Source organism: Sphaerodactylus townsendi, linkage group LG05, assembly GCF_021028975.2.
Source record: "Sphaerodactylus townsendi isolate TG3544 linkage group LG05, MPM_Stown_v2.3, whole genome shotgun sequence".
NCBI classification, from domain to species: domain Eukaryota; kingdom Metazoa; phylum Chordata; class Lepidosauria; order Squamata; family Sphaerodactylidae; genus Sphaerodactylus; species Sphaerodactylus townsendi.
This window is the reverse complement of record NC_059429.1, coordinates 71175786-71203713: the sequence shown is the minus strand read 5'-3', so window position 1 is coordinate 71203713 and position 27928 is coordinate 71175786. Positions and strand designations below refer to the sequence as shown.

At 43.3% G+C, this 27928-nt stretch overlaps 1 protein-coding gene across 2 annotated transcripts; it reads right to left on the bottom strand.

Moving 5' to 3' along the window:
- Positions 1-362: 362 nt before the first annotated feature.
- LOC125433599 (cytochrome P450 4A12A-like) lies at positions 363-26170 on the bottom strand. 2 transcript variants are annotated; one of them, XM_048498247.1, is made up of 12 exons: positions 25879-26170; positions 18488-18629; positions 17659-17703; positions 12689-12816; positions 12139-12269; positions 11884-12038; positions 10303-10409; positions 7333-7523; positions 5916-6049; positions 4526-4590; positions 2687-2769; positions 363-912 (listed from the first exon to the last, which is right to left on the bottom strand). In XM_048498247.1, exons 1-12 carry the CDS (start codon positions 26062-26064, stop codon positions 738-740), a joined length of 1542 nt encoding a protein of 513 aa, XP_048354204.1. In that variant the 5' UTR covers positions 26065-26170; the 3' UTR covers positions 363-737. The 2 variants fall into 2 exon arrangements, with proteins under 2 accessions (XP_048354204.1, XP_048354205.1); XM_048498248.1 differs by lacking the exon at positions 12689-12816 and having other exon boundaries at positions 25879-26016.
- Positions 26171-27928: the final 1758 nt, after the last annotated feature.

The following is a 27928-nucleotide window of genomic DNA, read 5'->3' as shown; positions in this document are numbered from 1 at the left end:
ATTTGCAGCAGAACCCCTGGTGCCTGTCTGCACAAAATTCCAAGTTTCAAGAAGACTGTGTCCCAGGGTCCAATTCTATAGGTGTCAAGACCTTCTTAAGACCTGTGAACATTTCAGCTCTTCCCTGGTTCTCACCATAAGATTCTAGGGTGGGCTGGCAGCAGGTAGCAATGTGGGAATTTCTGGCTCCCAGCCACCAAAGCCACCCCCATCATTTACCTAACACTTCACTACAGGAAGCATCTGTATCAAGCTCTCTATCAGACTTTTAAATTTGTGACATAAAAAGCTACTAAGTATAGAATAAAATCTTGTTTTCAAGAGTAGAACAATGTCTGGTTTTCATAGACTACACCAATGGCTTATTGTCTCTCAAAACATTTATTTGTTAAATTTTTAGAATCCAGTATTTCAGTTTTCAGTAATGACTCACAGTAACAAAATAAGCATTATATGTATCCATAACTAAAATTGTGCTTAAACCCTTTGGTCACACAAAGAATGTAAAGACATAATCTGTGGGTAGTTTATCAATAAATGTATAAAAACTTTTGGAGAAGGACGATTTTCACCTCTTTCCACCAATGAACAAGAGATTTAAAGAATCATATTGCTTTAAAAATCAAATGTAGAAATTTTGCTCTATGTCTTGCATGGAAATTAAAGGGAGTAGTCACAATGCTGGTAATGAAGAAAGGCATTCATATCACTCTGGATGCAAGATTCTTTTCTATCCTTTACCGTTCATCAAGTTTCTTTAGCAATACATGTATTCCATTTTCAGACTTCAAGACAACTTGGGGAATAGGAACAGGAAGTTTTGCTGAATCAGGCAAGATTTCAAATCGGAGCAGGATTTGGGCAATAACTACTTTAATTTCATTCATGGCAAACTGCTGTCCAATGCAGTTCCTGAGGGAAGAAAGAAAGAGAGATGCTATGAAGAATTATGAATGGTTTTATTTACTTATTTCCTTCATTATAGTCTGCTTTTCTTTCTAAGCCTTCAGGTAGATAACAAAATATTTTCAAAAGGCAAGCTAAAATAAACTGTGTGGACTAGGGTTACAGAATTAGAAAACAATTAGAAAACAATGCAAACAAGAGAAGATAAAAATGACAATACAGAGCATAGATCATAAAAGTGTAGAAAAAGGCAAGGTAGTGCAATAGACTACAATCCTGTTACCTTCATTAAAACACCTTCTTGAGTCATTCCATTATACTATAACCCATTTTCTTTATAAAAATGCCATCCTGAAAAATACCCTACCGATATTTTTCAGGTATATTTGTGTATCCCAATGATATTTAGGATTTTTAGAAGCTGAGGGGAAGGGCAGACTGGAGTGATGCCCTGTCCCCTGGAGCCTCCAAGCTGGCCTTAGGCACCTGATTTGGAATATTTGGGAATATTCAAGGCTGTTATTTTAAGGATCTCAGGCCTGTTTCTCCTTCCCCACCCCGGCCCCCCACACATTTAAAAGGTGTTCTAAGTAATTGGGGCGGGGGGGGGGGGTAGGCAGCCCTCCCAGGCAAATGAGATCACATGTTATAGGGAGTGCTGTCTGCCTATTCACAATGATTCTCTAATAGGCCATAATTTTTTGTGCATAGCAAGATTAACTGGTTGGTAGCAGAGCCAGATAACTGGTTGGTAGCCAATGAACTGACTGCAGAATAGGTGTAATATACTTGTACCTTGCATAGCACCTGATAGTAGCTGAGCTCTATCATTCTATACCAGTTGGAGATTCTGATAATTCATTTACTTTAGCCCACAATGTAAAGCCACTAGCCTGGCCAGAAACATGGCTGGAAAGGGTCTAAACTAAATTAATTATCCAGGAAGCCCTGATGTTGAACTGCAACTACTGCAGTTATCCGCTTGACCAAGAACAGCAAATTAGAGATGGGACAATCATGACCACATAAATCTTTTCTGGGATTTTTAGAAACAAATTATAGGACAACTGCATCTTTCAATGACCAAGGAAAGATGCCCTGGACCAATAACTGATTTATGATGGATCTCATGGATTCTTTAATGGATCTTTACATGATTTCAGCAATCAGGATGGACAGGGATCCAGAGTACACCTGGGGAAGTTTGCAGATCCTCACATCCTGTTGACATTCAACATGGTAACTAGATCAAAATTATAAATGTACCAGACTGTGTACTGGGCTTTTCTAGTAACTCAGTTATATTACAACCATCTACAAAAATTTATCAGTAAAAAAAAATTGAAAAAATGTCAGTGTGTGTGTGTGTGTGTGTGTGTGTGTGTGTGTGTGTGTGTGAGAGAGAGAGAGAGAGAGAGAGAGAGAGAGAGAGAGAGAGAGAGAGAGAGATTCATATGAAAGCACCCTCTGAAAATAAATATTTAACCGAGGGATGATGAGTATGCAGCCAGTTTACATAACTTTGGGATATTTGGAGATAAATCTCCTATCAAATTGTCATTGCCCTAGACTTGGCCCTGAGAATGCATTTGGCCTAGATACAAATTCAGTCAAATTCAGTCCAACACTATAAACTAAGCTAGTCTGTTTCTCTTCTTGCCTCCCTCATCAAATGCCGTCTGTTCCCCTTCTTTCAGTCTTCTATGCAAAGGGACCAGTTCCTCTTGCCTTCTGCAGGTAAAGGAGGATTGTGATCAGAATACATTAAAAATGTGCTCACCTTGGTCCAGCTGCAAAGGGCACAAAAGCATGGGAATGTCGCTGGGAAGAGTTCTCTAAAGAGAACCTTGTGGGATCAAACATCTAGAGGAAGAAAATGCAAAGGTATTTTGTAGCTATTAATACTTCAGTTCATTACAAAGATCTTGATGCATTCATAAGTAATTAACAAGCTCTAGGCTGAAAAGATAAAAAGTAAACTATATTGGATCCAAATGATGCATAGAGAAAAGTGGGTTTCTATGCTTTCACATCTTTCCAACAGCTAGCAGATGTTATGGCTCATAGTGTTAAACATCTATAGGGTGCTGAACATTCTTCTGATTGTGACTAAAGCCAAACATGCAGCACTGGTTGCTGGATTCTAGGTACCATGCTGTTGCAGAAAGGGGTGGAGCCATACAGGTTTGCTACAGATGGGAAATCTTCCAGGGATCCTTCCCTCCCCACCCACCATTCCATCTAACCCAGAGGTCTGCAACCTGCGGCTCTCCAGATGTTCATGGACTACAGATGTTCATGTTCCAATTGGCCATGCTGGCAGGGGCTGGTGGGAATTGTAGTCCATGAACATCTGGAGAGCCACAGGAAGCAAGCAAGGGCCTCAACTGACTGCCACCACTCTGTTCTATGTGTTTACTGTAGATGATCCAGAACACCCTCCATGCCCTTAGGTAACTTCTTTAGTAAGGATATGCCCTGATGTATGATCAGATCTGAAGCATAAAGAATCAGGCACAGTGAACAATGATTTATTAAACAAATACTACAGCAGTTGAATATAAAAATATAAACATATAACAATGGGGCAACATCAATACAGGGACACTACAACTATACAAGGTAACACTCATTTAGTAATAAACTGGACTAGGGTTACCAACCTCCAGGTGGGGCCTGAAGATCTTTAGTCATCATTTACCTGGGAGCAAAATGGTTTCTTTATGGAATTATAATTTGCTGAAGTATCTCCCTTCCCCAAACCCAGCCTTCCCCAAATCTTTAGGAATTTCACAAGCCAGAGTTGGCAACTCTTAACTGGCTGAAAACAGCAATGTATCCTAATACAACTGCCTTGTGTTTCAGTGCCTGGTCCCAGTAGGCTAAATTCATGTCACCATAGGGTGAGGGATCAATCCCTTCAAAAAACAGCCCCACTGCTGCTCAGTTCCAGGGGATCAAGACCTGCCCTCTCTGAGCTCTCCTCAGTCCAACCCTAAAATCCAGAAGATGACTAGGAGATGTGGGACCACTAGAAAACACACAAATGTCCCTGGTCCCCATGGAAGAAAGCCCCCCTGACAAGGTCCCACAAGCCCACAAGTTGTCCTAGGCCTAGGTTCATAACAGATACATAGGCATTATGCAGACACCTAGCCATTATACTGCATCAGGACAAATATGTTGGTTCGCTTGACTCCTAAACCCATTTCAGTGAGGAAGGCAGCCTGGTATAGGCCAACCTCACTGAATCTTGGAAGTTAAGCAGGGTTGGTATTTCACAGGGAGACCACCAAGGAAGATTTTGCAGAGCAATGACAAACTGCTTCTGTTTCTCACTCTCTTTGAAGGTCCCTTGCCAGTGTCACGATAAGTCAGCTGTGACCTGATGGCACTTTACACACACACGGGCCTTAACTGACTGCCACCATTTCAAGATACATTCGAGAAACAGAGGAAACAGGGTTTTATATCATGACTTAGTATCAGAATAAAAATGTCACAGACTATGTGCAGCATGTCCAGTAGCTGTGAATTTATACATTATTGAGAAATATTTTCATCTTTAATTAAAATGCACAGATCTCCTGGCTGTAGTTATCACAAGGAAATGGATTACCTCTGGTTCTTCCCATATTGTTGGGTTTCGGTGGATATTATGAATGCTAATTATCACTATGGAACCTACAAAATAAAGTGAAAAGCAAGTTAATAACAATCTCAAAGGACTCTAGCAACCTAGGAGCTATCCTTTAGCTAAGATAGCTTCTCACAATATACGTACATAGGGCTTGAGGGGGATGTCTGCATTGCTATGATTATGTAATGAGAATCGTAGCTGCTTGGAGGGCTGGTCTACCTCCCAGTAAGCAGTAATGGTCCCAGTAAGAAGTCCAGGTCTACCCATTGCTTCTTCATAGGAGGTAGACTGGACCTCCGAGTGGCTTCAATTCTCTTACTGTGTCATCGTAGCTACGCAGACACCTGCCTCAAAAGAAAAAGAGAGAATCACCTGGCAAAACAAACTTTATTCATGTACTTTTTACAGTGAAATTGAGCGCAGATCAGCTGCTAGCAAACTTACAAGTTCACAAATGGAGGCAGGGACACAGAATCTCTGCAGCAGCACAAAATAGCAGGTGCAAAAAAATGACAAGCTTCAGTCAGCCAATGGAGGGGGAGAGGGGGAGAAAAGACCTGCTTTCCCTGGCAACACTTTTTTTGTCTGTACTGTGTAGACAAAAAAAGGTGAAAATGTTTTTTTTTAACAAATGTCTGCAACACATTTTATTTGTGTTGTATTGTGCACCCAAAGCACATAGGGCATAGATGATTCCAGGTAAAAAGTATAAGACCTTTCTAAGATCATGTGGAATCAGAAGAACTAATATTGAAACATGAAGCAGCCTCAGCTTTGTATATTCAGTGGACACTGAATAATCACTTTGGAACATTGGAACAAACAGACGATTTCGGAGCTTTTAGATTTTGCATTATAAGATAAACTTTAAATTTTAATTTTAACTTTAAATTTTAAGCAAAAAGCTACACAGTATTGTTTTGGAACCTGTTCATGTGTAATACACTGTGTTAGACTATTAATCACATTTTCAAAAGGTAAGGTCCACTTAGAGTTAATAAAGTTAATACCTTACTCTTTAGTATGTCAAAAGTACCACACACACAGACACACACACATTGTTCCTAGAGATAAGCAGACTCTCACACCAGCAGACTGGGGAACTGCAGTAAGTAAGGGAATCAGCAGCCCCCACTCCCCCACCCCTGCTCCTAAATCTTTAGAACGTTGTTGGATACATGTCAATAAATTCATTTATTTCACCAGAATAATTAAGCACATCCTTAACTTTCTCCCACTGAAGCCAATGAAACCTAAAAGTCTAACTTCAACAGCAAAATCTTCATGCCCCAAATAGTTTATTCACCTCAAATAAGAACTGAACTGAAAGATAGAATATTACCTCCACAAAGGATCAGTCTAAACTAACCTTTAGGCAAAGTGCGTCCATCACAAAAAGTTATGGGTTTACTAAGTTCTCGGGACACACCAGGGACTGGAGGGTAAAGACGAAGGGCCTCCTTAATACACATGGTGGTGTAAGTCATCTTTCCCAGGTCTTCCCTAAGAGAATCAAGTAAAAGAGTGATGATTAAGCAATGCCTTTGCTTATGTTTATGACCGCACCACCAACCACCATGCAACATACGATCAGAAAGCAAGCTGTTTATAAGTCTAACATACCTCACCAGGTGTTGGGAATTTTGATTCTCTTTTTCTTCCTGTCACAAGTATTCTGAGACCAGTTCTATGATGGCAATTATAATGAAAGGATCCACAGATAGTGAAACTATGGCCGTTTCTGCACGGCCAGGAAGGCTGTACGCCAGGCAGGAGTTCTGCCGGTGTGGAAGTGAGGAAGCCTACTTCGCCTTGCCACGCGAAGGGGAGGCCGGCGAGCGCGCCAGCGAGCTCTCTGCGCCCTCCCGCCCCTCTCGCGGTGTCCTCCTCAAATTGATGCAGCCTGCGGGGCGTCGCATGCCCATACGCTGCCCTCAGACCCCTGGAGGTGGGAGGACAGTGTGGCCCGAGGAGCTTCAACGCCCCGCAGGCGACTGCTACAATGAGTGAAGCGAGCGAGAACAGCGTCTTCCACGGCTTGATTCGCGGTTAGCACCCAGCGCCGCCAAGGGAAGAACTCGCTCCCTCCCCAACAACAACCCTTTAACCGCAGGGGTTGTTTGTTTAGAAGGCGGCTTGGCAGCCGCCCACTGGGGGAGAGACGAAGAAGTCCAGGTCGCCCGGCTGCTTCGCGTTGCAGCAGCGCTATCTGTAAGCAAACGGCGACCTGGGGAAGCCTTTTTTGGCGCCCCAGGCGTCGTCATAAATATGGAGCGTCTTGAGGCGGCCTATATTATTTCTACACATAATTTTGAGATATTATTAGAATATGAATTATATGGGTCTTTTTTCACCAACACTTGGTTATATACCAAAACCTATTAGCATATAAACAGATTCCTCTTTAAGTTTTTTAAAAAGGAAAGCCCTAATGTGTGGTCTTGCTGTGGCTGGAGAGTGAGAGAACATAGATTGATTGCGGGGGGTGGGGGGAAGATCCTGGAAAGGCACAACCACTGGTAGTACTGGGATGAGTCAAAGTAGGAAAAACCCAATAATGGCCAGATTCTGCTTATTTGGAAAAAAAACACATATTGGATTGCAATCAAACTGTATTAGGAACTGTGTCAGGGATCACTGTTAGCATTTCTATCATACAGATTAGCATACAGGAAATAATGTGATGGTCTTTGAAACTCTAATTTTAAAACTGTAAAGTGTCCCTTTAAAATAATGCTCTAAAATTCAAAATAAATAATGCAGAGGCATCAGTTTAGAATTCTCACCACTGAACCAAGTCTCGTTCTCCTAAAATGTCCTTTAACTCCTCTCTACACCTTTGCTGATGTTCTGGATTCTGAGCCAATGCATATAAGATCCAGGAAATACCACTGGTTGTGGTATCATGGCCTTCAAACATGAAAGTGTCTACCTCAGCACGCAGATCTTCATCAGATAATCCAGCTCCATTTTCATCCTGATTAAACAAGAAGATTTGCTATGAGACAGGGATGTAGGTATAAAAATTTTATAGGGGAGTTCGGGGGGGTCTCAGGGGACATGGCCACATACCCACCCACCCCTGGGGATGTGACCACATCTCCTCAAGGCCCGTCCCTCAGGTCCGCCCCTGCCTGTCTCTGCCCCCGCCCCCGCCCCCATCCAGCCACTGGCTGTGCTCCCCTCAAGGGAGAACACAAGAGACTGCCGTCCCCAGCCTCAGAGCAGAGACGTATCTAGGCAAACTGGAGCCCGGGGACAAAACCTGAGTTTGGTGTCCACCCACCCCCCACCCCCGGTAGGGGCAGCAACCCTCCCCAACCATGACCAAACAATGATTTTTTTTGTAGAAGCTCACAAAATGCCTCCCTCTCCCAGCAAAAAATACATGGCTCTCACCAACTCTCTTTCCTAATTTTGTCTTCACACCAACCCTATGAGGTAGGTTTTTAGACTGAGAAACAGCTCCAAGCCAGTGCAAGTGGGTACTAAGCATGTAAATCTCTCTCAAATCACACCCAGCAAAACATTTACCAAACAACAAACATTTACCAAACTCACAAAACATCTCAAATGGAATCCATTCCAAACAGCATCACTTTCAATGGAGTTTAAACTAGGGACCCCAGATTCTTCTTTTAAATCCATCTTAAAGGGAGAATCTGGAGTCCTCAGTTAAAACAACATTGAAAGTGATGCTGTTTTGGGGTGGATTCTCCCCCACCCTGAAACAGCATCACTTCCAATATTTAAACTGGGAACCTCAGATTCTCCCTTTAAGTCCATGCCGAAGGGGGTGGATTTAAAAAGAGAATCTGGGGAAATTCGGAGGGTGCCTGCTGTCAGGGGTGCAATTGTTAAGTTAGCAGCACCAAAATTTCAGGATATCTTTAGGAGACTCTCCTGATGATACCCCCAGGTTTGGTGAAGTTTGGTTCAGTTATGGACCCTCAAAGGTGTAGCCCCCATCTCCTATTAGATCCCATTGGAAACAATGGGGGACGGGGCACCCCCTTTGGGAGTCCATAACTTTGGACTCCCTGAACCAAAACCTCACCTAACATGGTTGGTACCATCAGGAGAGCCTCATGAAAAATCCCGGAATTTTTGGTGCTGCTAGCCTAAAAACTGCGCCCCCTGCAGGCCAAAAACCAAAAACCACTAAAAAATACAAAAAACACACAAACGAGCTTAGAAGCTTTGGACATGTAATGGGGGGGTTGAACCCAAGAACCCCCCCCCCCTTATCTATGTCCTTGCTATGAGATGAAACAAAACTAATTAAGAGATATTTATAAGACATTTTATAGATTAAAATATGAAGACATTTTATAGATTAAAAGTTCAAGAGAAGATAAAAGGACTTCTTTTTAAAGTAAAAATAGATCAAGTCTATCAGCAGGGCAAGTTAACATGTTGTAGAACCAGGAAGCAATGCCTAATTGAAATGCATACAGTGCCTAATTGAAATGCATACAGTCAGCAAGTGTGGTGTGGGGACCAAGCCTCCCAGAGGTGCCCACTTCAGTGTGGTGCGCCTCAGGGGGCATTGCTCTCCCCGCTATTGTTTAACATCTATATGCGACCACTTGCTCAGTTGGTGCGGAGCTTTGGGCTGATCTGTCATCAGTTCTTTATGGGGTCCACCTGGATTCGTCTCTTTCAATGGAGACCCAGGTGGCCCATATAACCCGGGTTGCGTTTTTCCATCTTCGACAGGCCCGGCGGTTGGCCCCCTTCCTCTCCCAGGCAGACCTCGCCACTGTGATCCATGCAACGGTCACCTCTAGGCTAGACTATTGTAACTCGCTCTACGCGGGCCTTCCCTTACGTCTGATCCGGAAGTTGAAACTGGTGCAACATGCAGCTGGCGCGATGTTAGCTCACAGAGTGAATTGCCTTTAGAGAACACATTCAACCTGTTGTTGCGCCAGCTTGCACTGGCTTCCGGTTGAGTTCGAAGATCATTCATAAAGGTGTGGGCCTACTCACCTTTAAGGCCTGCAGCGGTCTGGGACCTTCGTACCTTCCGGGACAGCCCGTCTTACCCCATATGTCCCTCTGCAAGGCCTCTCTGCGTTAGAAGCAGAGGCCAACTTGCTGGTTGTCCCTAGCCCCTCGATGATGCGGTTGGCCTCTACCCGGGCCAGGGCCTTTACAGCCCTGGCCTGCCTGGTGGAACACTTTACCACCAGCTATCCGAACCCTCGCGGGATCTTGGAGAGTTCACGCGGGGCCTGTAAGCACCGGAGTGTTCCACCCGAGGCGTTTGGAGAGGGCGGACCGCTGAAGTCGCCCTCCCCTCCTCCCCTCCTTTACGCTCTGGGCCCTTAATTTTTTATTGGAGGCCCTCAGCTTTTTGGGTCTGCTTCCAGGGTGGGTGTATTACGTTTTATGAAATTTGTCGGATGCCGCTGTAATTTTATTTAATTCGCTGTTTTAACTGGGATTTTAATGTTATTTCTGTTATGATTATGTTGTTCACCGCCCAGAGCCCTTCGGGGGAGGGGCGGTATATAAAATTGATTATAAATAAAATAAATAAATAAAGAAAGAATATTGCCAAATATTGCAACTCTGTCACAAAGTAAATATTTGTATTTCCTAAATGGGCTGGCAGCTGTTAAATTTTAGTCAAACTGAAAGAGGAAAGTGGGTTTGCTGCATTCATCATCGCTGCATTCATCATCGTTACCATTAATAGCAATTTAATGACTGATAGCACATAGCAAAGGCATCAGACTAGTTTTTCTTACTTTGGCACAAAGAAGAATATCCAGAAAATCCAAGTATCGTTTCTTCTGGATCTTTTCAAGTTCTCCTTCCTCCTTGAGGGATCGTCTCCTGTCTTGTATGACTTGTTCTGTGTATTAGGGGAGAAGATATTTATTGACTTGGTGACTATTGCCATCTGGAACGACAATTCTATACCAACAATCAGATGAAATCATAACATTGAATTGAATCCTATCCATCTTTCTGCTGGCATAAAAGGAGGTGGAATAATCTTGCAAAATTCCCTTCTGGGCTACAGTCCTATTTCATATGTTTTTTTGGCCATGTGGGTCCCATAGTTTCTAGTCTTTTCAGGAAGAAGATATAGGTGGCATCTCTTCCATCTTGTACCAGCAGGAAAGCTGGAAGGATCCAAAACACTGTCCAGGGCAAATCAAGAATGTTAAAGATATTTATTTCTCATAGCACAAATGCAGTGAATTCCAAGACAGTTTAGCAACATCCGTAGCTAAGCCACAGTGAATACCTATGGCGATACCTTTGCCCATCCTGCCTGTGAATGTGCTGGAAACCAAAGAACAAGCATTCAATGAACTATCAATTGTGAATCAGAGGAAAACTAGTGAATTCTGGAAACATGGAAAGCTAGTGGATTCTGTGATGAGATTTATGACTGGATGTCAATGACTGTGTTCTAACAGTGGAACCTATTTTCTCAGTAATGGTTCTGAAGCTCTTTCTATTCCCGTGTCCAAGTTTATTATGTTCTGACAGTGTAGCTTCCTAGTATAATATGAGAAGTTGCTATTGGGAAAAAATGTCCCATCATGCATGCTTTGAATTTGCAAGGCAGAAACAGTAAAGTTAAATTCTAGAAAGAGGAAATTTTAATTAAATTATAACTTCTTTACTTGTTTGTGCACTTTAATGTTTAGTTTATTTATTTAAAACATTTATTAGCCACCTCATGGCACTCATGGCAACTTGAAATAGAAATAAACAACACTTATAAAGCACATAAAATAGTTATAAAACACATAAAGGATCACAGTTTGTTATAATTGGTCCTGTGTCAGGTCTTATTTCAGGACCAACTCATTGTTTTGGTAAGATAATGCAATCTTTTTGAGACCTCTCAGTTTCCTCTTCTAAACTTGTACCAATCTCTAATAGTTCTACAGGGCCTGCTTTTCAGAAATTTTAATCTGCATTTCTTTTATCAGACTATAACTGTACCAATATGCTAATTTTCATATAAAGTTTAGACCACTTTCCCCCTAAGTAGTTGTTATTTTCCTTTTTATCCTACTTCATCGCTTTATCACTTAGTTTCAAACTGTTGATAATACAGATTTTCACTTCTCACCCCCAGAGAATAAATCCTATTGGATCTTCATGAATTACTTCAGAAATACATTTTTAACCTCTCGGCCATAATTGTAAATACTTTATAGTCCACATTCAACAGTGATATCAGCCTATATTTTGCAATACTGTCCTAATGATTTTTTTCATTGACTGTAATGTTTTGTCCATTACAGTTACACAGTTTAGTGCTTTTTAGTGCTTTTTTCTTTCTGTGAATGGAGCATGGGCAGTACCTGTATGTTGATGGGCCAATTTGCAGGCTTCCCTGAAATGACGCCCATGTGAACTGCACCAATAGATTAGATCATTCCGATGGAGGAGCGTGCGGATTCTCTGAGACACCAAATTGGTCAGGTCGTACACAGCTTTGACATAATAATCCAACTGTCTGAAGGGAAAAGTAAACCCTTTTTAAAGAAAAAAACCTTTTCATTTAAATGAGAAACAGCTAAAAGGAATTTTTAAAAATCAATTCAGATAATATAAACCTCTGAGTCTGGCAATTGCTTTGGTAACTGAATGCACATTTCATGATGCTGTCTAGAGTCATCAAGCTGACATGTTCAAACACCTCTAGTGACTTTGTGGAATCGTTAGCAAGCAGATTCTCCCATTTATCCTAGAATAGACAACAAAGATAAGGGGGGTTAGTTTTTCAGACAAGATGGCATGGTTTTATGGAAGGGGTATCATGGATCTGTAACAGGGGTTTTATGGAACGGGTATCATGGATCTGTAATTCTAATCTTATGAACACATCTTTCAAAAGAGATGAACTTGGTGACTACTACTTTAATGAACCATGTGAATTTGTGCAAAGTGACTGGAGGGGACAATGCTGACTTACAAGCACACTAAACATTTTATACTCATTGAACATAGGAATAGCTAGCTGTTTCATTATTTCATCCTTTTGAAATCTGAATTCAGGTGCACTTTATTATTCCAGAAATGCTATATTTTACAACAGTCCCTTATTCCCCTTGATCCTAATTCAGAGAAATAAAAATTAAAAGCATCATCAGCATCAATGCCTACCAACATCACTTTGGTTGAATCAGCAATAAGTGGTACATAAGGTTTCAAAATGTCATAATGGAACCCTGGAGTCAACAATCGACGATGTTGAAACCACTTTGGTCCATGTAGGATCAGTAGGCCTTTGCCTGTGGGCACAAACCAACAAGAGAACTTTCAAAACACTGCAGAGTTTATACAAATTGAGTACCCTAGGAGAGTCAGCATGATGTAGAGGGTAACAGCAGCAGATCCTAATTTGGGGAACTGGGTTTGCTTCCCCACTCCTCTACATGAAAACTGCTAGTCAAAAATCTCTCAGACCCACATACCTCACAAAATGCCTATTGTAGGGAAGAATAAGAGAAGATGATTGTAAGCTGTTTTGACGCTCCTTACAGTATTTATTTATTTATTTATTTATTTATTTATTTATTTATTTATTTATTTATTCAATTTGGTAAACCGCCCTACCCCCAAAGGGCTAAGGGCGGTGCACAACAAACAACAATACAATAAAACAAATTGAATAACCCCCGTTAAAATACAAAGCCTTAAAACTATAAAACTACGGCAGCAGTAGTAGCCTTCAATAAATAATTTGATTAATAATAGAAGACGTCTGGCACCCCACCCCAGTGATTGAACCCTGGGAAGGGAGGGGATTGGCAGATGGTCCAATAAATAGCCAGTGTGCAGGGCAATACGAGGAAAGAGAAAAACAGGACATGAAAACCAACTCTTCCTCAAAAAGTGCTTGGAATTTTAGAGGAGAGAGACATTCCTAATATGGGCATTTAATGTACTGAGGGGATTTGAGTGGGCATGACAGAAAACATATTTGAAATATGGGAGTCCCATCTTTCTCAGAACCCACCAACTGTTCTTTAGAAAGTAGGCAGAGCCAGGTGGGGCTTTCACTCATCAGGGCTTCTGACTGACTATTGGAGATCTGTCTGGCTGTGAAAATTTTTAAAAAACTGCTTTGGCAGCAACTGCTGACACAACATAAGGATCTTCACTGCATTATTTAAGACAATGTGTGTATGGATGAAAACATTTTAAAAGGTTCCTTTTTAAAAACATCCTGAATGGAACTACTGCCTGAAATGTTGTACTATTAGAGTTATGCATGACCTCACTTCCTGACATTTTCTGGTTGGTTGGACCTCTTGTAACAGCCATTTGTGGTTGTACTCACCATCCTGTTTCAGAATTGTAAAAGGTGTATGATTTTATAGTCAAAATGAACCACTTTGCAAGCAAAGTAAGAAATCAGTGGTAATCATAGCAAATCCAAAACACAGGCAGATAGAGATGCATGCATGAACATGAGACTGATTTTCAAATTCCTGCAGTATCTAGGGAGTTGGAGTATGAGAGGAATAGAGAGTTTGCAGTGGAAGCACTACTGCTTTATGAATATAAGGGTACTGATGAAAAGAAAAGTTCAATATGGTGAACAAATTATAGGGCTCTGTACATTTCTTGTTGTTTTTGTTCATTTCAGTCTACTGGTAATATTCTTATTCTATTTCATTATTATTATGGCACATATTGATTTTTAAATTATGTGTTATTTGTTTCAATGGAAAACACATTTCTGGCTACATCCCTCCTCCCAATCCAATCAGGGATTATATCAATCTCACTAGGGATCATCCTTGCCCAATTTTGGGCAGTTAGGTGAAAGTGTCCCCATTTGTGAAGCAATGAAAATTCTTAAATGGACAGCAGACAAAGGCAGATGTTTGCCATTCCAAGAAGCAGGAGTGAGTGTCATTAATATGTAATAGGAAGATCCTTGTTATTAGGATTTTAAAAGCCTGACAATAGGGTGCTAAGGGTGCTAAAAATTAGTGTTTGTAACCATAGAATATGAATAGAAATGTGAAAAACTGACTAGTGAACAACACATACTTAGGTTCAGTAAATTTGCATAAAAGTGGCACTATATCATTTAAATAAAACTGGTAAATGACTCTAATTTTTTTGATTAAAATATAGGAAAAAATGAAGAGTTATTTGTAGTAGATTTACACTGATGTGGAACTGCAGGGGACACAGAATGATATGAAATAATCAAAAATGCTGGATGACTAAGGCTCCATTCAGACGAGTCAAGGATATTGTTAACATCCTGGAGCTTCTCACAGTGCCCAGCCAAAAAAGTACCAGGGGGTAGGATGGGAAAAAGTATCCTTTTGAACCCTTATAAGGGATGCTGTTTAGTAACTTGGCAGGTAACATATCCCTCAGACTAAAAAATTATTTGGTGACTCCAGGACATGCCCCCCCCCAATAATAAAGAATGATCAGTGCTTGTAATATTGATTCTTCATTTTGACATGCACCATAAATTAGGTTGAAAAGTTCTCTAGCATAAAACAGAATCTTCTTGCAAGGGAGCTGCATGGATAAATTCTTGACATGCTAATTCCTGTACATTTGTACTTCTTTGGAAAGTGTACCAAAGGAACATGAAAAGTAATACTTCCAAACAATGAAGAAAGTATTCTGTATACCTCTCGCTCTGGTTGCAATGAGGAAATTCTCACCTCAACCTCACAAAGTGTGCAAAAGACCACTTCTAGACCAGTAGGTTAGTTCTTCCTCTAGTTCTACTTCTGGTTTTTCTTCTTTTATTCTTCCCATCACCCAAGCTATCTGCCAACTATCAGACTACTGGACCATCACCTGTTTCTCCAGGAGCAGGCTGCAAAGTGTATCTTTTCTCACTATCTCCTCAATATATATTTTTACTCTCCCTTTGGAAATGTTCACTAGGACTCTCTCACATGCACACATGAGTACACACACACACACACACACACACACACACACACACACACACACACACACACACACACACACACACACACACACACACACACACTATTCACCCCTTCAGTCCAAACTGTTTCTCTCACTAATACTCTGAGGACAAGTTCTTCATTAGAAACACTATACTTAAGAGTTGTCAGTTGTGGATAAGGAAACTCATGGATATTTGGTGTTGGGGTCTGGGAAGGGGGGATTGGGGGTGAGAGAAACTCAGTATGATGCCATTCAGCCCACCCTCCAAAGCAGCCATTTTCTGCAGCTGATCTCTGAAGTCTGGACATCAGTGGTACTTCTGGAAGATCTTCAGGTTCCAGCTGGAGGTTGATAACCATGGGGACATCCGGGGACAAGTGCCTCGGGCGCCACCTTGTGGTGGGTGCAAAAATGGCAGGTTCGTTTGTGGCTTTTTCTATTTTTAGCATTTTTTTCCATTTTTGGCCTGCAGGGGGCGCAGTTTTTAGGCTAGCTGCACCAAAATTTCAGACTATTGTCTGGTGACTCTCCTGATGATACCAGCTAAGTTTGGTGAAGTTTGGTTCAGGGGGTCCAAAGTTATGGACCCCCAAAATGGGTGACCCCATCCTCCATTGTTTCCAATGAGAGCTAATAGTAGATGGCGCTAACCTTTTGAGGGTCCATAACTTTGGACTCCCTGAATCAAACTTCACTAAAACTAGGTGGTATCATAAGGATAGTCTCCTGCTGATATCAATCAGGTTTGGTGAAGGTTGGTTCAGGGGTCCAAAGTTATGGACCCCCAAAATGGGTGCTAATGTTTCCAGTGGGAGCTAATGGTAGACAGGGCTACCCTTTTGAGGGTCCATAACTTTGGGCCCCCTGAACCAAACTTCACTAAACCTGGGTGGTTTCATCAGGAGAGTCTCCTTAAGATAGCCTAAAAGTTTGGTATTGTTAGCTTAAACATTGCTCCCCTGACAGGCACCCTCAATGTTTCCCCAGGTTCTTTCTTTAAAGCCACCCCCTTTGGAGTGGATTTAAAGGGAGAATCTGGGCTCCATAGATTTAAAAAAAATGTTGAAAGTATTGTTGAAGGCTTTCAAAACCAGATTGAACTGGTTATTGTGGGTTTTACAGACTGTGTGGCTGTGGTCTGGTAGATCTTGTTCCTAACGTTTCGCCTGCATCTGTGGCTGGCATCTTCAGAGGCATATCATAGAAAGAAGTCTGTTATAAGAGAAGGCTGGACACAGTGTATAACAGACTTCTCTCTGTGATACACCGCTGAAGATACCAGCCACAGAATCTAAAGATGGAACTCAGAACAAAGATCTACCGGAACCCACAACTCTGCCCAATAACCACAATAATAACATTGGAAATGATGATGCTGTTTGGGGGGGTAGGTGGGGAATCTACCCTGAAACACTTTCAATGTTGTTTAAACTAGGGAGCCCTGGGTGTGTTCAGATATGTATGTTGGGGCTATAATGTGATGGTGACATTGAGATGACCTGGTGCAAAAAATGTTGTTTGGTTGTGGTGGGGGAGGGACATTTCCCATATGGGGGGGGGCGCAAAACTCAGATTTTGCCCCAGGCTCCATTTTCTTTAGCTACACCCCTGACCAATTGAACATAATTAAAATTTGGCTTTTTTCAGCAATCCACCCCAGTACTGAATATCTGGGGAGGGAGGCTGTCTCAGCTCATGGAATGGAAATTAGTGAAAATCTGTACTTTTTGTATTTTGTATTTTTACTGCACAAAAAAAGTACGATGTTATATACACTTACAAAGTAAGTCAAGGAATGGTTATGCTTAGATAACATATAATGGCTGTAAACAACTTTTAAGAAATAATGTATGCTAAATAAGAAAATTACTATGATTTTTGTCTCAGTTCACTTTTTTCTTTGTGCTTTAATAAAAAATCAACTTCCTTTAATTGACAGGTATTTCTCTTACGTGATAAAAAATACTGCACCGAGCACAGATTTGTACTGCCTCTTACCTTGAAAACCCCATGAGGTCGCCATAAGTCAGTTGTGACTTGACAGTAAAACAAAACCAAAAAAATCAGGGCTGGAAAAGGTTAAGTGTTGAGCATCTGTGCTTGTTCCCTCACAAACAACAATACATTTATGGACTAGCATATATTTTGAAAGGATGACTTGTCGTTCTACCTACCAATCCAGGGAATGAAGAACCTGTAGGTAACCATACTCTTAGGGTCTGAAAAACATAACAAAGGAAAATTTTAAAATAAAGCAAAGGACACTATTCGGCAAGAAGTAAAGCTGTCTGCAGTGAATAATCGATATTTGCTTTTTAAAAAATTCAAACTTGACTGATTTTATTGAGGCCATATCAAAATAAAGAGCCAATAAATGTTTTTAAAGTTGTTGATGGTTTTGCCTCCTTGGCCTTGAACCCAGAATTATTAATCCTTTCACTGTTCCACTTGCAAGCACTTCAAAGTTACTGCCACTAATAAATCCAGACTTTGACCTCAAAAGTCAGGATCAAACAATAACGCCAAAGATCAGTTCCATGGAATCCTTTTCAGATGGAATGACACAGAGGCTGATTACCTATGGAGCCACTGCCACACATTGGCAACTGGAGCACATTGGGGCAAGAAGGAGCAAAAGCATGTCGGGGCAAAAAATATTGTCCCACCGTTCTTCCTCCCTACAGCACACCAAGAGAGAAAGTGTGTTGGAACAAGATTTCTTGTCCTTTGTGTAATCCTCCCCCCCCCCCCAATATATATATACTGATAATGGTTTTTAGTCTTAAAGACAGATTAGTGATATTTGCAACTATAGTTTAGCTCTTTCTAATTATTGTTGAGTTTTTCTTGATCATTCTAACCTTTCACATAAACTACATCAGAACCCATCTGGCTGAAAGTGTTGTTTTATGAGGATTATAAAAATTTTAAATAATTAAACAGTTCTGCAAAAGTAACTGTTCAGCTATAAAGGCTAATCATTAAATGGTAGATAATGTTTACCCTGTCGAGCAAACACAGCTTTAGCATAATCAGGGTGGTTGATTACTAAGCCAGCTGTAAAGCCACCAAACCATCTAGGAAAGGCAATAGGATATTTTTCTGTCCATTCCAAGAACTTCTTGAATTCTTCTCCTCGTTGGACCTACAACAGAAAATATTAAAATGTGCAATAAAGCCCCTCACTTGTTAAAGTTGTAGCATAATTTTTTTCATAAATACTAGGATCACTGAGAATGCTGTGATGTTTTGAGAATACAGTTTTGCAAGAAGATTTCTTATGCAGTGTATAGATTCATAATGTTCAAAATATAATTATCTAGCCCACAAGGGATCAATAACTATATGCTCCATTATGCAACTTATCCCTGAAATCTGCTTCTACCCCTGAAGACTGGAAGATGGCCAATGTCACACCAATCTTTAAGAAAGAGTCTAGGGGGGACCCGGGAAATTACAGACCAGTCAGTTTGACATCTGTTCCTGGTAAATTAGTAGAATCTATCATTAAAGATAAAATTATTAAACATGTAGAAAAGCAAGACCGCTGAGGAAGAGTTATCATGGCTTTTGCAGAGGCAAGTCCTGTCTTACAAACTTACTAGAGTTCTTGAGGGTGTAAACAGGCATGTGGATAAGGGGGAAACCAGTGGACATTGTCTACTTGGATTTCCAAAAGGCTTTTGACAAAGTTCCTCACCAGAGACTGTTGAGAAAACTCAGCAATGAAGGAATGAGAGGGGAAGTCCTCCTATGGATTAAAAACTGGTTGAGGAACAGGAAACAAAGGGTGGGTATGAATGGGAAGTTCTCACAATGGAGAGAGATGTAGGAGTGGGTGTCCCCAAGGATCCTGGCTTTGGGGACCAGTGCTCTTTAAACCTATTCATAAATGAACCTGGAAGTAGGGGTGGTGTAGCATGGTGGCCAAGCTTTGCAGATGATACCAAATTATGCAAAGGGTGATAGAGAACCACAAAGGATTGGGCGAAGAGCTCCAAAGCCGGACCATTTGATAAATTAGGTGAGTGGGCTAAGAAATGGCAAATGCAGTTCAATGTAGCAAAAAATGCAAAGTGATGCACATAGGGCAAAAAATCCAAACTTCACATACACGCTTACAGGGGTCAGTGCTATCAGTCACGAGACCAGGAAAAGGATTTGAGCATCGTAGTTGATAGTTCCATGGGAATGTCAACTCAATGCATGGCAGCTGTGAAAAAGGCAAACTCTATGCTGGGGATCATTAGAAAAGGAACTGATAATAAAACTGCAAGGATTGTCATGACCTTATATAAAAGCCGTGAAGATGCTTATCACCGCATTCTGGAGTACTGTGTCCAGTTCTGGTAAAAGCCACATCTCAAAAAAGCGATATTGAAGAAAGAGAGATAGAAAAAAAAGTGCAGAGAAGGGCTATCTGAGGATGATTGAGGGATTAGAGCACCTTTCTTATGAGGAGAGGCTGCAGTGTTTGGGACTCTAGTTTGGAGAAAACGTCTGAGGGGAATATGATTGAAGTCTGTAAAATTATGCATGGGGTAGAAAATGTGGAGAGAAATTTTTCTCTTTCACAATACTAGAATCAGGGGGCATACATTGAAAATGCTGGGGGGGGGGGGGGGGAGAATTAGGACTAATCAAAGAAAACAGTTCTTCAATGCGCATAGCGTGTGATTGGTGTTTGAGTAGTATGCTGCCACAGGAGGTGGTGATGGCCACTAACCTGGATAGCTATAAAAAGGGCTTGGACAGATTTATGGAGGAGAAGTCGATCTTTGGCTACCAATCTTGATCCTCCTTGATCTGAGATTGCAAATGCCTTAGGAGACCAGGTGCTCAGGAGCAGCAGCAGCAGAAGGCCATTGCTTTCACATCCTGCATGTGAGCTCCCAAAGGCACCTGGTGGGCCACTGCGAGTAGCAGAGTGCTGGACTAGATGGACTCTGGTCTGATCCAGCAGGCTAGCTCTTATGTTCTTATGTTCTTATTAAAAGAATATGGTATCACAGTTCTTGCAGTTGTGCCACATTCTCCATTTTTCAAGAGGCACCATTACCAAAGATGGAGATAACATTACCTATTGGTGTAAAGACACAGTAGTTGTTTCCTTTTAAAAGAAGCTATCTGGAATCGAATTTTCAAAATGCCTGTGCAATTGATCCAGTTGCGTATAGCTGGTACCTGGTCTTTCCCAAATGGCGAAATTATTAGCACGAAGGAGAAATAAGACATTATCAATACCACTAGTTTCGTCATGGTTATGACTCCAATGCTTCTTATGCAATCCGAAAAGGGAAGGGGACAAAATGAGAACCTATCAATATACAAACAAGTACCTAGTACTCTCTGCCGGGCTCAGCTGCACAAGCGGCTGGTATTGGATGGTGGGAGGGGGCTGGTGGCAGGAGCCTACCTCTCCCCTCTGCTTTGGAGGCAACCAACTGTCCCCTTGTCTGGGTGTTGTTCAACTGGACTCTTCAGCTGCGCAAGTTGCATGTGCCAGATGGTGGGAGGAGGTCAGTGGCAGGGACCGACCTCTCCCGTTCTGGGCGTGGGTTTGCCATCTGCCTGCTGCTCCCCGAGTTTGGGACAAACGTCGTTAGCGAAGCCAACTCTGTACAACTGGCCTCTTGTAGGCTCGACTTGCTGGTGCACATCACTGTGCGGGGGATAGAGGGGGGCTGGTGGCAGAAGTCCCTCCCTCCCTTCCCATGGGGATTTGAACCCCTGTAATTTCCATCTTGCATTTGCACTTTATTATCGTTTGTCCCTATATTACCTTTTACATCTCCACCCCCTATAGGAAGTTAGTGAGTTAGGTGAAACAGGGTTATTTAGTTGAGGAGGAGAATTGAGGGTTTTCTAGTGAGCTTAGTAGCAGGTGTTGGCTATTAGACCTACAGTTTGGTATATATATGGTAGATAGTTAGGAATTGGCTATTTCATCACTGATTATTTAGTGGTTGGAATAGGGTTTGCTGTTAGGTGAGGATTGTTTTTCAGGCTATAATGTGGGGGAGCAGTGAGCAGGGCATGGAGGGGGGTTTGGGGAGTCAGGGGATCCCAGTTATACTGGGACGGGGTCGATATGACGGTAGGCGGGGGCCATATGAGAGGAGGGGGAGATATAATTATGCTCACCCCCCTTCTGACCTCCGACCTATTCCGAGGTATGTGAGTAGTGGGGCTCCGGTACTCCCTGCTTTGTCCTTGGTGTTGATTAATGCCAGGTCCATTAATAATAAGACCACGACGCTCCGGGATTTTCTCGGGGCCGATCAATTGGACCTGGCCTGTATCATCGAGACCTGGGTGCGTGATGGCGAGACAGTGGCCTTGGCCGAGGTCTCGCCTCCGGGTTTCACGTGTATCCACCAATCTCGAACCCAGGGCCGGGGGGCGGTGTGGCATTGTTCATCTGGAATTCTATCCCCTTCAGGGCGATCCCTGTCCCAAGGATCACCGGTATTGAGTGTGCTGGCCTAGAGTGGTTGGCCTCGGAGAGGTTGGCTGTCTTCCTAGTGTACCAGTCGCCTAGCGCACCGGGGGGCAGCCTGCCGCAGCTGCTAGAGGCGGTGGCTGACTGGGCGTTGCGGTTCCCTAGACTGATTGTCTTGGGCGACTTCAATGTCCATGTCGATGCCGCCTCTTGTTCAGCGGCTGCGGACCTGGTGTCAACCATGGCGACGCTAGGCCTCTCCTTAATAAACTCTGGCCCCACTCATGAGGCCGGTCACACTCTGGATTTGGTCTTTGGGTCTGGTGTTAATATGGTTGTATCCTCTATTACTAGAGTGCCATGGTCCGACCATTATGCCTTGAAGGTCCGGGTGGACTCACCACGCCAACCCTGTCTAGGCGACGGACAGATTTTTGTCCGCCCAAGGAGACTTATGGATCCGATTGGATTCCTGAATGCTCTGCGGGAACCTGAGCCTCCTGGCACCCTTGATGAGCAGTGGGAGACTGGTATTCCAGGCTCTCTGATGCCATCGATGTGATTGCTCCCCGGCGACCTCTGCGTCCCCGCACCCGGTTGGCTCCGTGGTATATCGAGGAGCTGCGGGGGTTGAAGCGGGAGCTCGGACGTCTAGAGCGAGTGTGGAGGAAGTCTCGTGATGAGGCTGCGCGAACATCCTATAGGACATTTATGAAAGCCTATGAGATGGCGACGAAGAGGGTGAAGAGGGAGTTTTTCTCATCCTCTCTCGCATCCGCTAGCTCTCGCCCGGCCCAATTGTTTCATATTATTCGGTCTCTTACCTCCTTATCGGAGGGTTCTATAAATTCTCAATTGGCTATTGGCTGTGAGGCATTTATGAGCTTTTTTGCGGATAAGGTCGCGTCGCTCCGCCAAGACCTTCCAGCCACGGTTAATACAATTAGTGAACTGGAGACTCCGTGGCCGTCTTCTAGTCCATGTTTGGACCAGTTCTCCCTGCTCTGTGAGTCTGATGTTGACAGAGTCCTGGCTGCTGTTAGACCTACTACCTGTCCTCTGGATCCGTGCCCCTCCTGGCTTATCAAAGCATGTCAGGAGGAATTACGACCCCACCTGTTGAATATCATCAATTGCTCCCTTGAGCAAGGGGTATTTCCAGGTGGGTTGAAGGAGGCGGTGGTCCGCCCACTCTTGAAAAGACCATCTTTAGATCCTGGTGATCTGGCCAATTACTGCCCAGTGTCGAATCTTTCGTTTCTGGGGAAGGTAATTGAGAGAGTGGTGATGGAGCAGCTTCAGGGCTTTCTGGAGGACACATCAGCACTCGATCCCTTCCAGTCCGGCTTCCATGCTGGGCATGGGACTGAGACCGTCCTCGTTGCTATCACGGATATGCTCTGCATGCAACTCGACCATGGTGGATTGGCGCTGTTGGTATTGTTAGATCTTACCGCAGCGTTTGATGTGGTCGACCATGACCTTTTGGTCCACCGGTTGGCCATTTCCGGGGTCCAGGGCACTGTCCTTCAGTGGATTGCCTCATTCCTTCGGGATAGGGGTCAGCAGGTGTGGTGTGGGGACCAGGCTTCCCGAAGGTGCCCACTGGATTGCGGTGTGCCCCAGGGGGCTTTGTTGTCCCCGCTCTTATTTAACATCTACATGCGACCCCTTGCTCAGTTGGTGCGGAGCTTTGGGCTGGTTTGCCATCAATATGCTGATGACACCCAGCTCATTCTGATGATGGAGAGGGGGCGGCCTCAGCCCCTGCGGCTCTACAGCATTGTTTGGAGGCGGTCGCTGGTTGGTTGAAACAGAGCAGGCTGAAACTAAATCCATCGAAGACGGAGGTCCTCTGGCTGGGCCGCGATGGGGGACACGAGGGTTTCCAGCCACCGGTATTGGAGGGGGTGTCTTTAACCCCCACCTCCCTGGCCTGCAGCCTGGGGGTCCACCTGGACTCTTCTCTTTCTATGGAGAGCCAGGTGGCCCATGTTACCCAGGTTGCCTTTTTTCATCTTCACCAGGCCCGGCGACTGGCCCCCTATCTCTCCCAGACCGACCTAGCCACTGTGATCCATGCAACAGTCACCTCCAGGCTAGACTATTGTAACTCGCTCTACGCGGGCCTCCCCTTGTGACTGATCCGGAAACTGAAACTGGTCCAGAATGCGGCGGCGCGGCTTTTGGTGGGTGGTTCCTTTCGTGAGCATATCACCCCCGTGTTGCGCCGCCTGCACTGGCTCCCAGTAGAATTCCGGGTCACTTTCAAGGTGTTGGTATTAACCTTCAAGGCCCTTCGCGGCTTGGGACCCTCATACCTTCGTGACCGTCTCACCCCATATGTCCCAAGTAGGCCTCTGTGGTCGGCAGAGGCCAACTTATTGGTGGTCCCTGGCCCCTCCATTATGCGACTGGCCTCTACCCGGGCCAGGGCTTTCACGGCCCTGGCCCCTGCCTGGTGGAATGCCCTTCCATCGGACGTGCGGGCCCTGCGGGACCTTGGAGAATTCCGCAGGGCCTGTAAAATGGTTTTGTTCCACCGGGCTTTTGGTGAGGCCGGCCGCGGACCCCCCCTCCAGGATGCCCCCATGCTACGTGCCATCTTACCATCAGCACGTCTAATATAATATCTGACTGACACTGCTACCCCCGCCCGGCCTTGGGATCGGGCGCCACACACACACTTTTATAATCTTGCTGTTATGTATATTGTATTGATGCTGCTAGTTTTATGGATTTTTGTATATTGTTTTAACTTGTTTTAACTGATTTTTTGGCGTATGTTGTTTTGGCCATTGTATGTTTGGCCCATTGTACACTGCCCAGAGCCCTTCGGGGGTGGGCGGTTTATAAATTTGATATATTAAATAAATAAATAAATAAATAAATAAATAAATAAATAAATAAATAAATAAACAAACAAACAGAAAAAAAGAACAGCAGAAACAAACAGGAAAAAGAATAGAAATCATTACTGATATCACTGTAACCATGGTTGCAACATTTATATAAATAAAAGACACAGTTATGTTAATTTTGTAAGGGTGCAGGTGATAGAGGAATGGGAGAAGGAACAACTATAACATGATTTGGAATTTCCTAATAGCAGCTAAGATACTTATAGCTTCATTTTAGTATAGAATGTATTGCTCATATTGTTATAGAGGGTTTGAAAATGGCTGCAATGGCAGAATTAAAAGTACATGCAGGAATCACTTCTGACATTTTGAAAAATCATGGTCTTCATGCAACTTCTAGTGACTTAACTTGAAAATATCTGATTCAGCTGTAAACCTGGAAAGGCACAGAACTTCCCTGTGAGACTTTGCACAGCTCAGCATTTCATTTAAACTAGGTTGCAACCAAGTATGCATACTAAGCACGTTAGTTACAGAGCTCTTCCATGCAAACTAAACACACATAGCTGTTTTGCAATGGTTGCAGCCCAGTTTAAATGAAATGCTGAGCTGTGCAAAGATGCAACAGGACACTCCCATTTGCCAGAGCTTGGCAGAGATAGTTCTGTTGCACGTTAATTAAACAAAAAACATGCATCATGGCAGTGATCCATTTAAATTGATTGGCTTCTTCTGTGGTTTCTGATATCACCATCAATTTTATCAAAATAAAAGACACTTTTCATTGCAATTCTCATTCTAGACTGAACAGATTTTTTAGAATTCAGCTCACAACTGGTAAATATGAAAATATTTGTCTCCTTTTGAGAAAGTCAGAACCAACTCAACCAAATAGGTACAAATTCCATTCATTACCATAGCCAGTATATGGGAGCTTTTTTATTGTGAAGACCATAATATCATCATGCTTTTGTTTCGGGACAAAACAGGTACAGCAAAGGTCTTCCAGTCTTCATTTTCACTTTAATCGTGGCTTGTTATGTTCCACTGAAATTTCCTCCTTTTCTCTGCCCCAAAGGCACCTTTCTTACCTCCTTGTTGTGGCCATAAAACCAGTGGCTGCAAGGACCAGGAAACATCTCAAAGGTGTTCAGCAGTGCTCTTCTTCTCCAGTATAACTGAATGGCTTTCAGCAACACAAGGATGAAGATGAACCCAATAAGTAAATGCAGACTGTGGAGCGGGGTGGTCATTATTTTCTCCAGCATGAAAGCCATGATACAGCAAACTCTTTTCTTTTTCTAACAGATTTTGCATTGGCTTCTTATGCTTTTAGCAACAGGAGTCCACAAGCATTTCACCCCTCCTTCTCAGTCAGTGGAAGTGTTCACCTAGTTGCTTAGTCACCCTGGAAGGTGGTTATGCAAGAAAAAGGGAACAGGACAAATATTAACCATTTGTTAATCTTTACAAAGTGGAAGAGAACACCCCATGCTTTAACATTTACAGATTTTCTTCAGTGGTTTTCAGTTATTTTGCATCCAGCCCATCTGTCCACTGATGCTTTCCCACAGGACATGCACATACCATTGGCATTGTGGGGGTGTACCTGGGGGTGGAGATGACCCTAGAAGGCTTTCACCTCTGGTTTAGCCCCTTGCGCTGGTGGAGCAGGGCTTGGACATACACATATCTGCCCTGTGGGGAAGTTAAAGGTAAGGGGAAAGTCCTTTGGAATGGGTGGACAGTGCCAAAGTGGCGTCATGTCCACCTGCTTGATAGCTCTGGATTGGGCTGTGAAACTTATAATACAGTGATAAAACACTGAATAAGCACCCCAAATGTTATGGGAACTACTGTATAGATCCACCCAGAAGGAAAATGAACTCTTACTTATTTCTGAATTCAGCCTCACCCAAGTTTTGGAATATTAGAAAAGTATGCAGCCATCTAATCTGGTAGGTAAAAGAGAACTCAACACGCTGAACAAGGACAAATCTATAAAAAATGGTGCCCAGGGCAAGCACTGAAATTGCACCCCACCAAAAGCATAAAATTGAGCCCCAATCATCCAGAGAGGTCGCCAGAGAGGTCTCCAGGAGGCATTAGTACTCCTTGCCAAGTGATGTTATACAGGGGGTGGAGGAGGGGTGAGAAACAGAAAGCATCTTCCTTAATAACGTGACAGGACATGCACATACCATTCTCCTCCTTTTGGCTCTCACTTCCCCACATGCGCAAGGATGTCAAGTTTGTTCCAAATCCAGGGTCACCATTGCTGGCATCAATACAGGGTTGAATGTGAGCTTTTTGAGTAACAGGTCCTGCTTCTTTGGTATCAGCCACTACTGTGTTTCTCCCTTTCCAAGTTGACTGAAGGACAACCCTGAGCTTATGAAGAGTACCTCATGAGTGGCCATCTGCCACAGGTTCAAATGCATTTCGGATTAGGGACAGAGTTGTCAGAATGATTTGAGCTCTAGTACCATCTTTCCAGGGCTTGCAGTGGAGCCAGAGTGTTCACCACAGTGCACCCAGGTGCCAACATGGCTGGCAGAGGCTGGCGGGCTGTCCAGCCCTTGCTTCCTCCTTCTCTTTCTTCTTTCCTGCCTGCACCCCTGGCCATGTGCTTTCACCACATGCCTGGGGAACCTGGGGAACAGGGGTGGGTGCACTGCAGGGAAGGAAGGGAAGGAAGGGAAAAATGAAGGAAGTGAAGGAAGGGAGGGAAGTTGAAAAGAAACATAGGCCGAAGAAGAAGAAGAAGAAGAAGAAGAAGAAGAAGAAGAAGAAGAAGAAGAAGAAGAAGAAGAAGAAGAAGAAGAAGAAGAAGAAGAAGAAGAAGAAGAAGAAGAAGAAGAAGAAGAAGAAGAAGAAGAAGAAGAAGAAGAAGAAGAAGAGACTCAAGGTGACTTACAAGCTCCTTTCCCTTCCTCTCCACACAACAGACACCTTGTGAGGTAGGAGTTGCACACCTCTCCCTCCACCCTATTGCTAACTCCTTCCCACTTCTCTAAATGCTTTTATTGATACATCGATATAGTAATAACAGAGCGTTGGCTTTTGCAAAGGAACAGCACAAACATCTCTTTCTGGCTCCAGCACTCTCCTTCGGCTTCTGCCCTCCCTAATGACTATAAG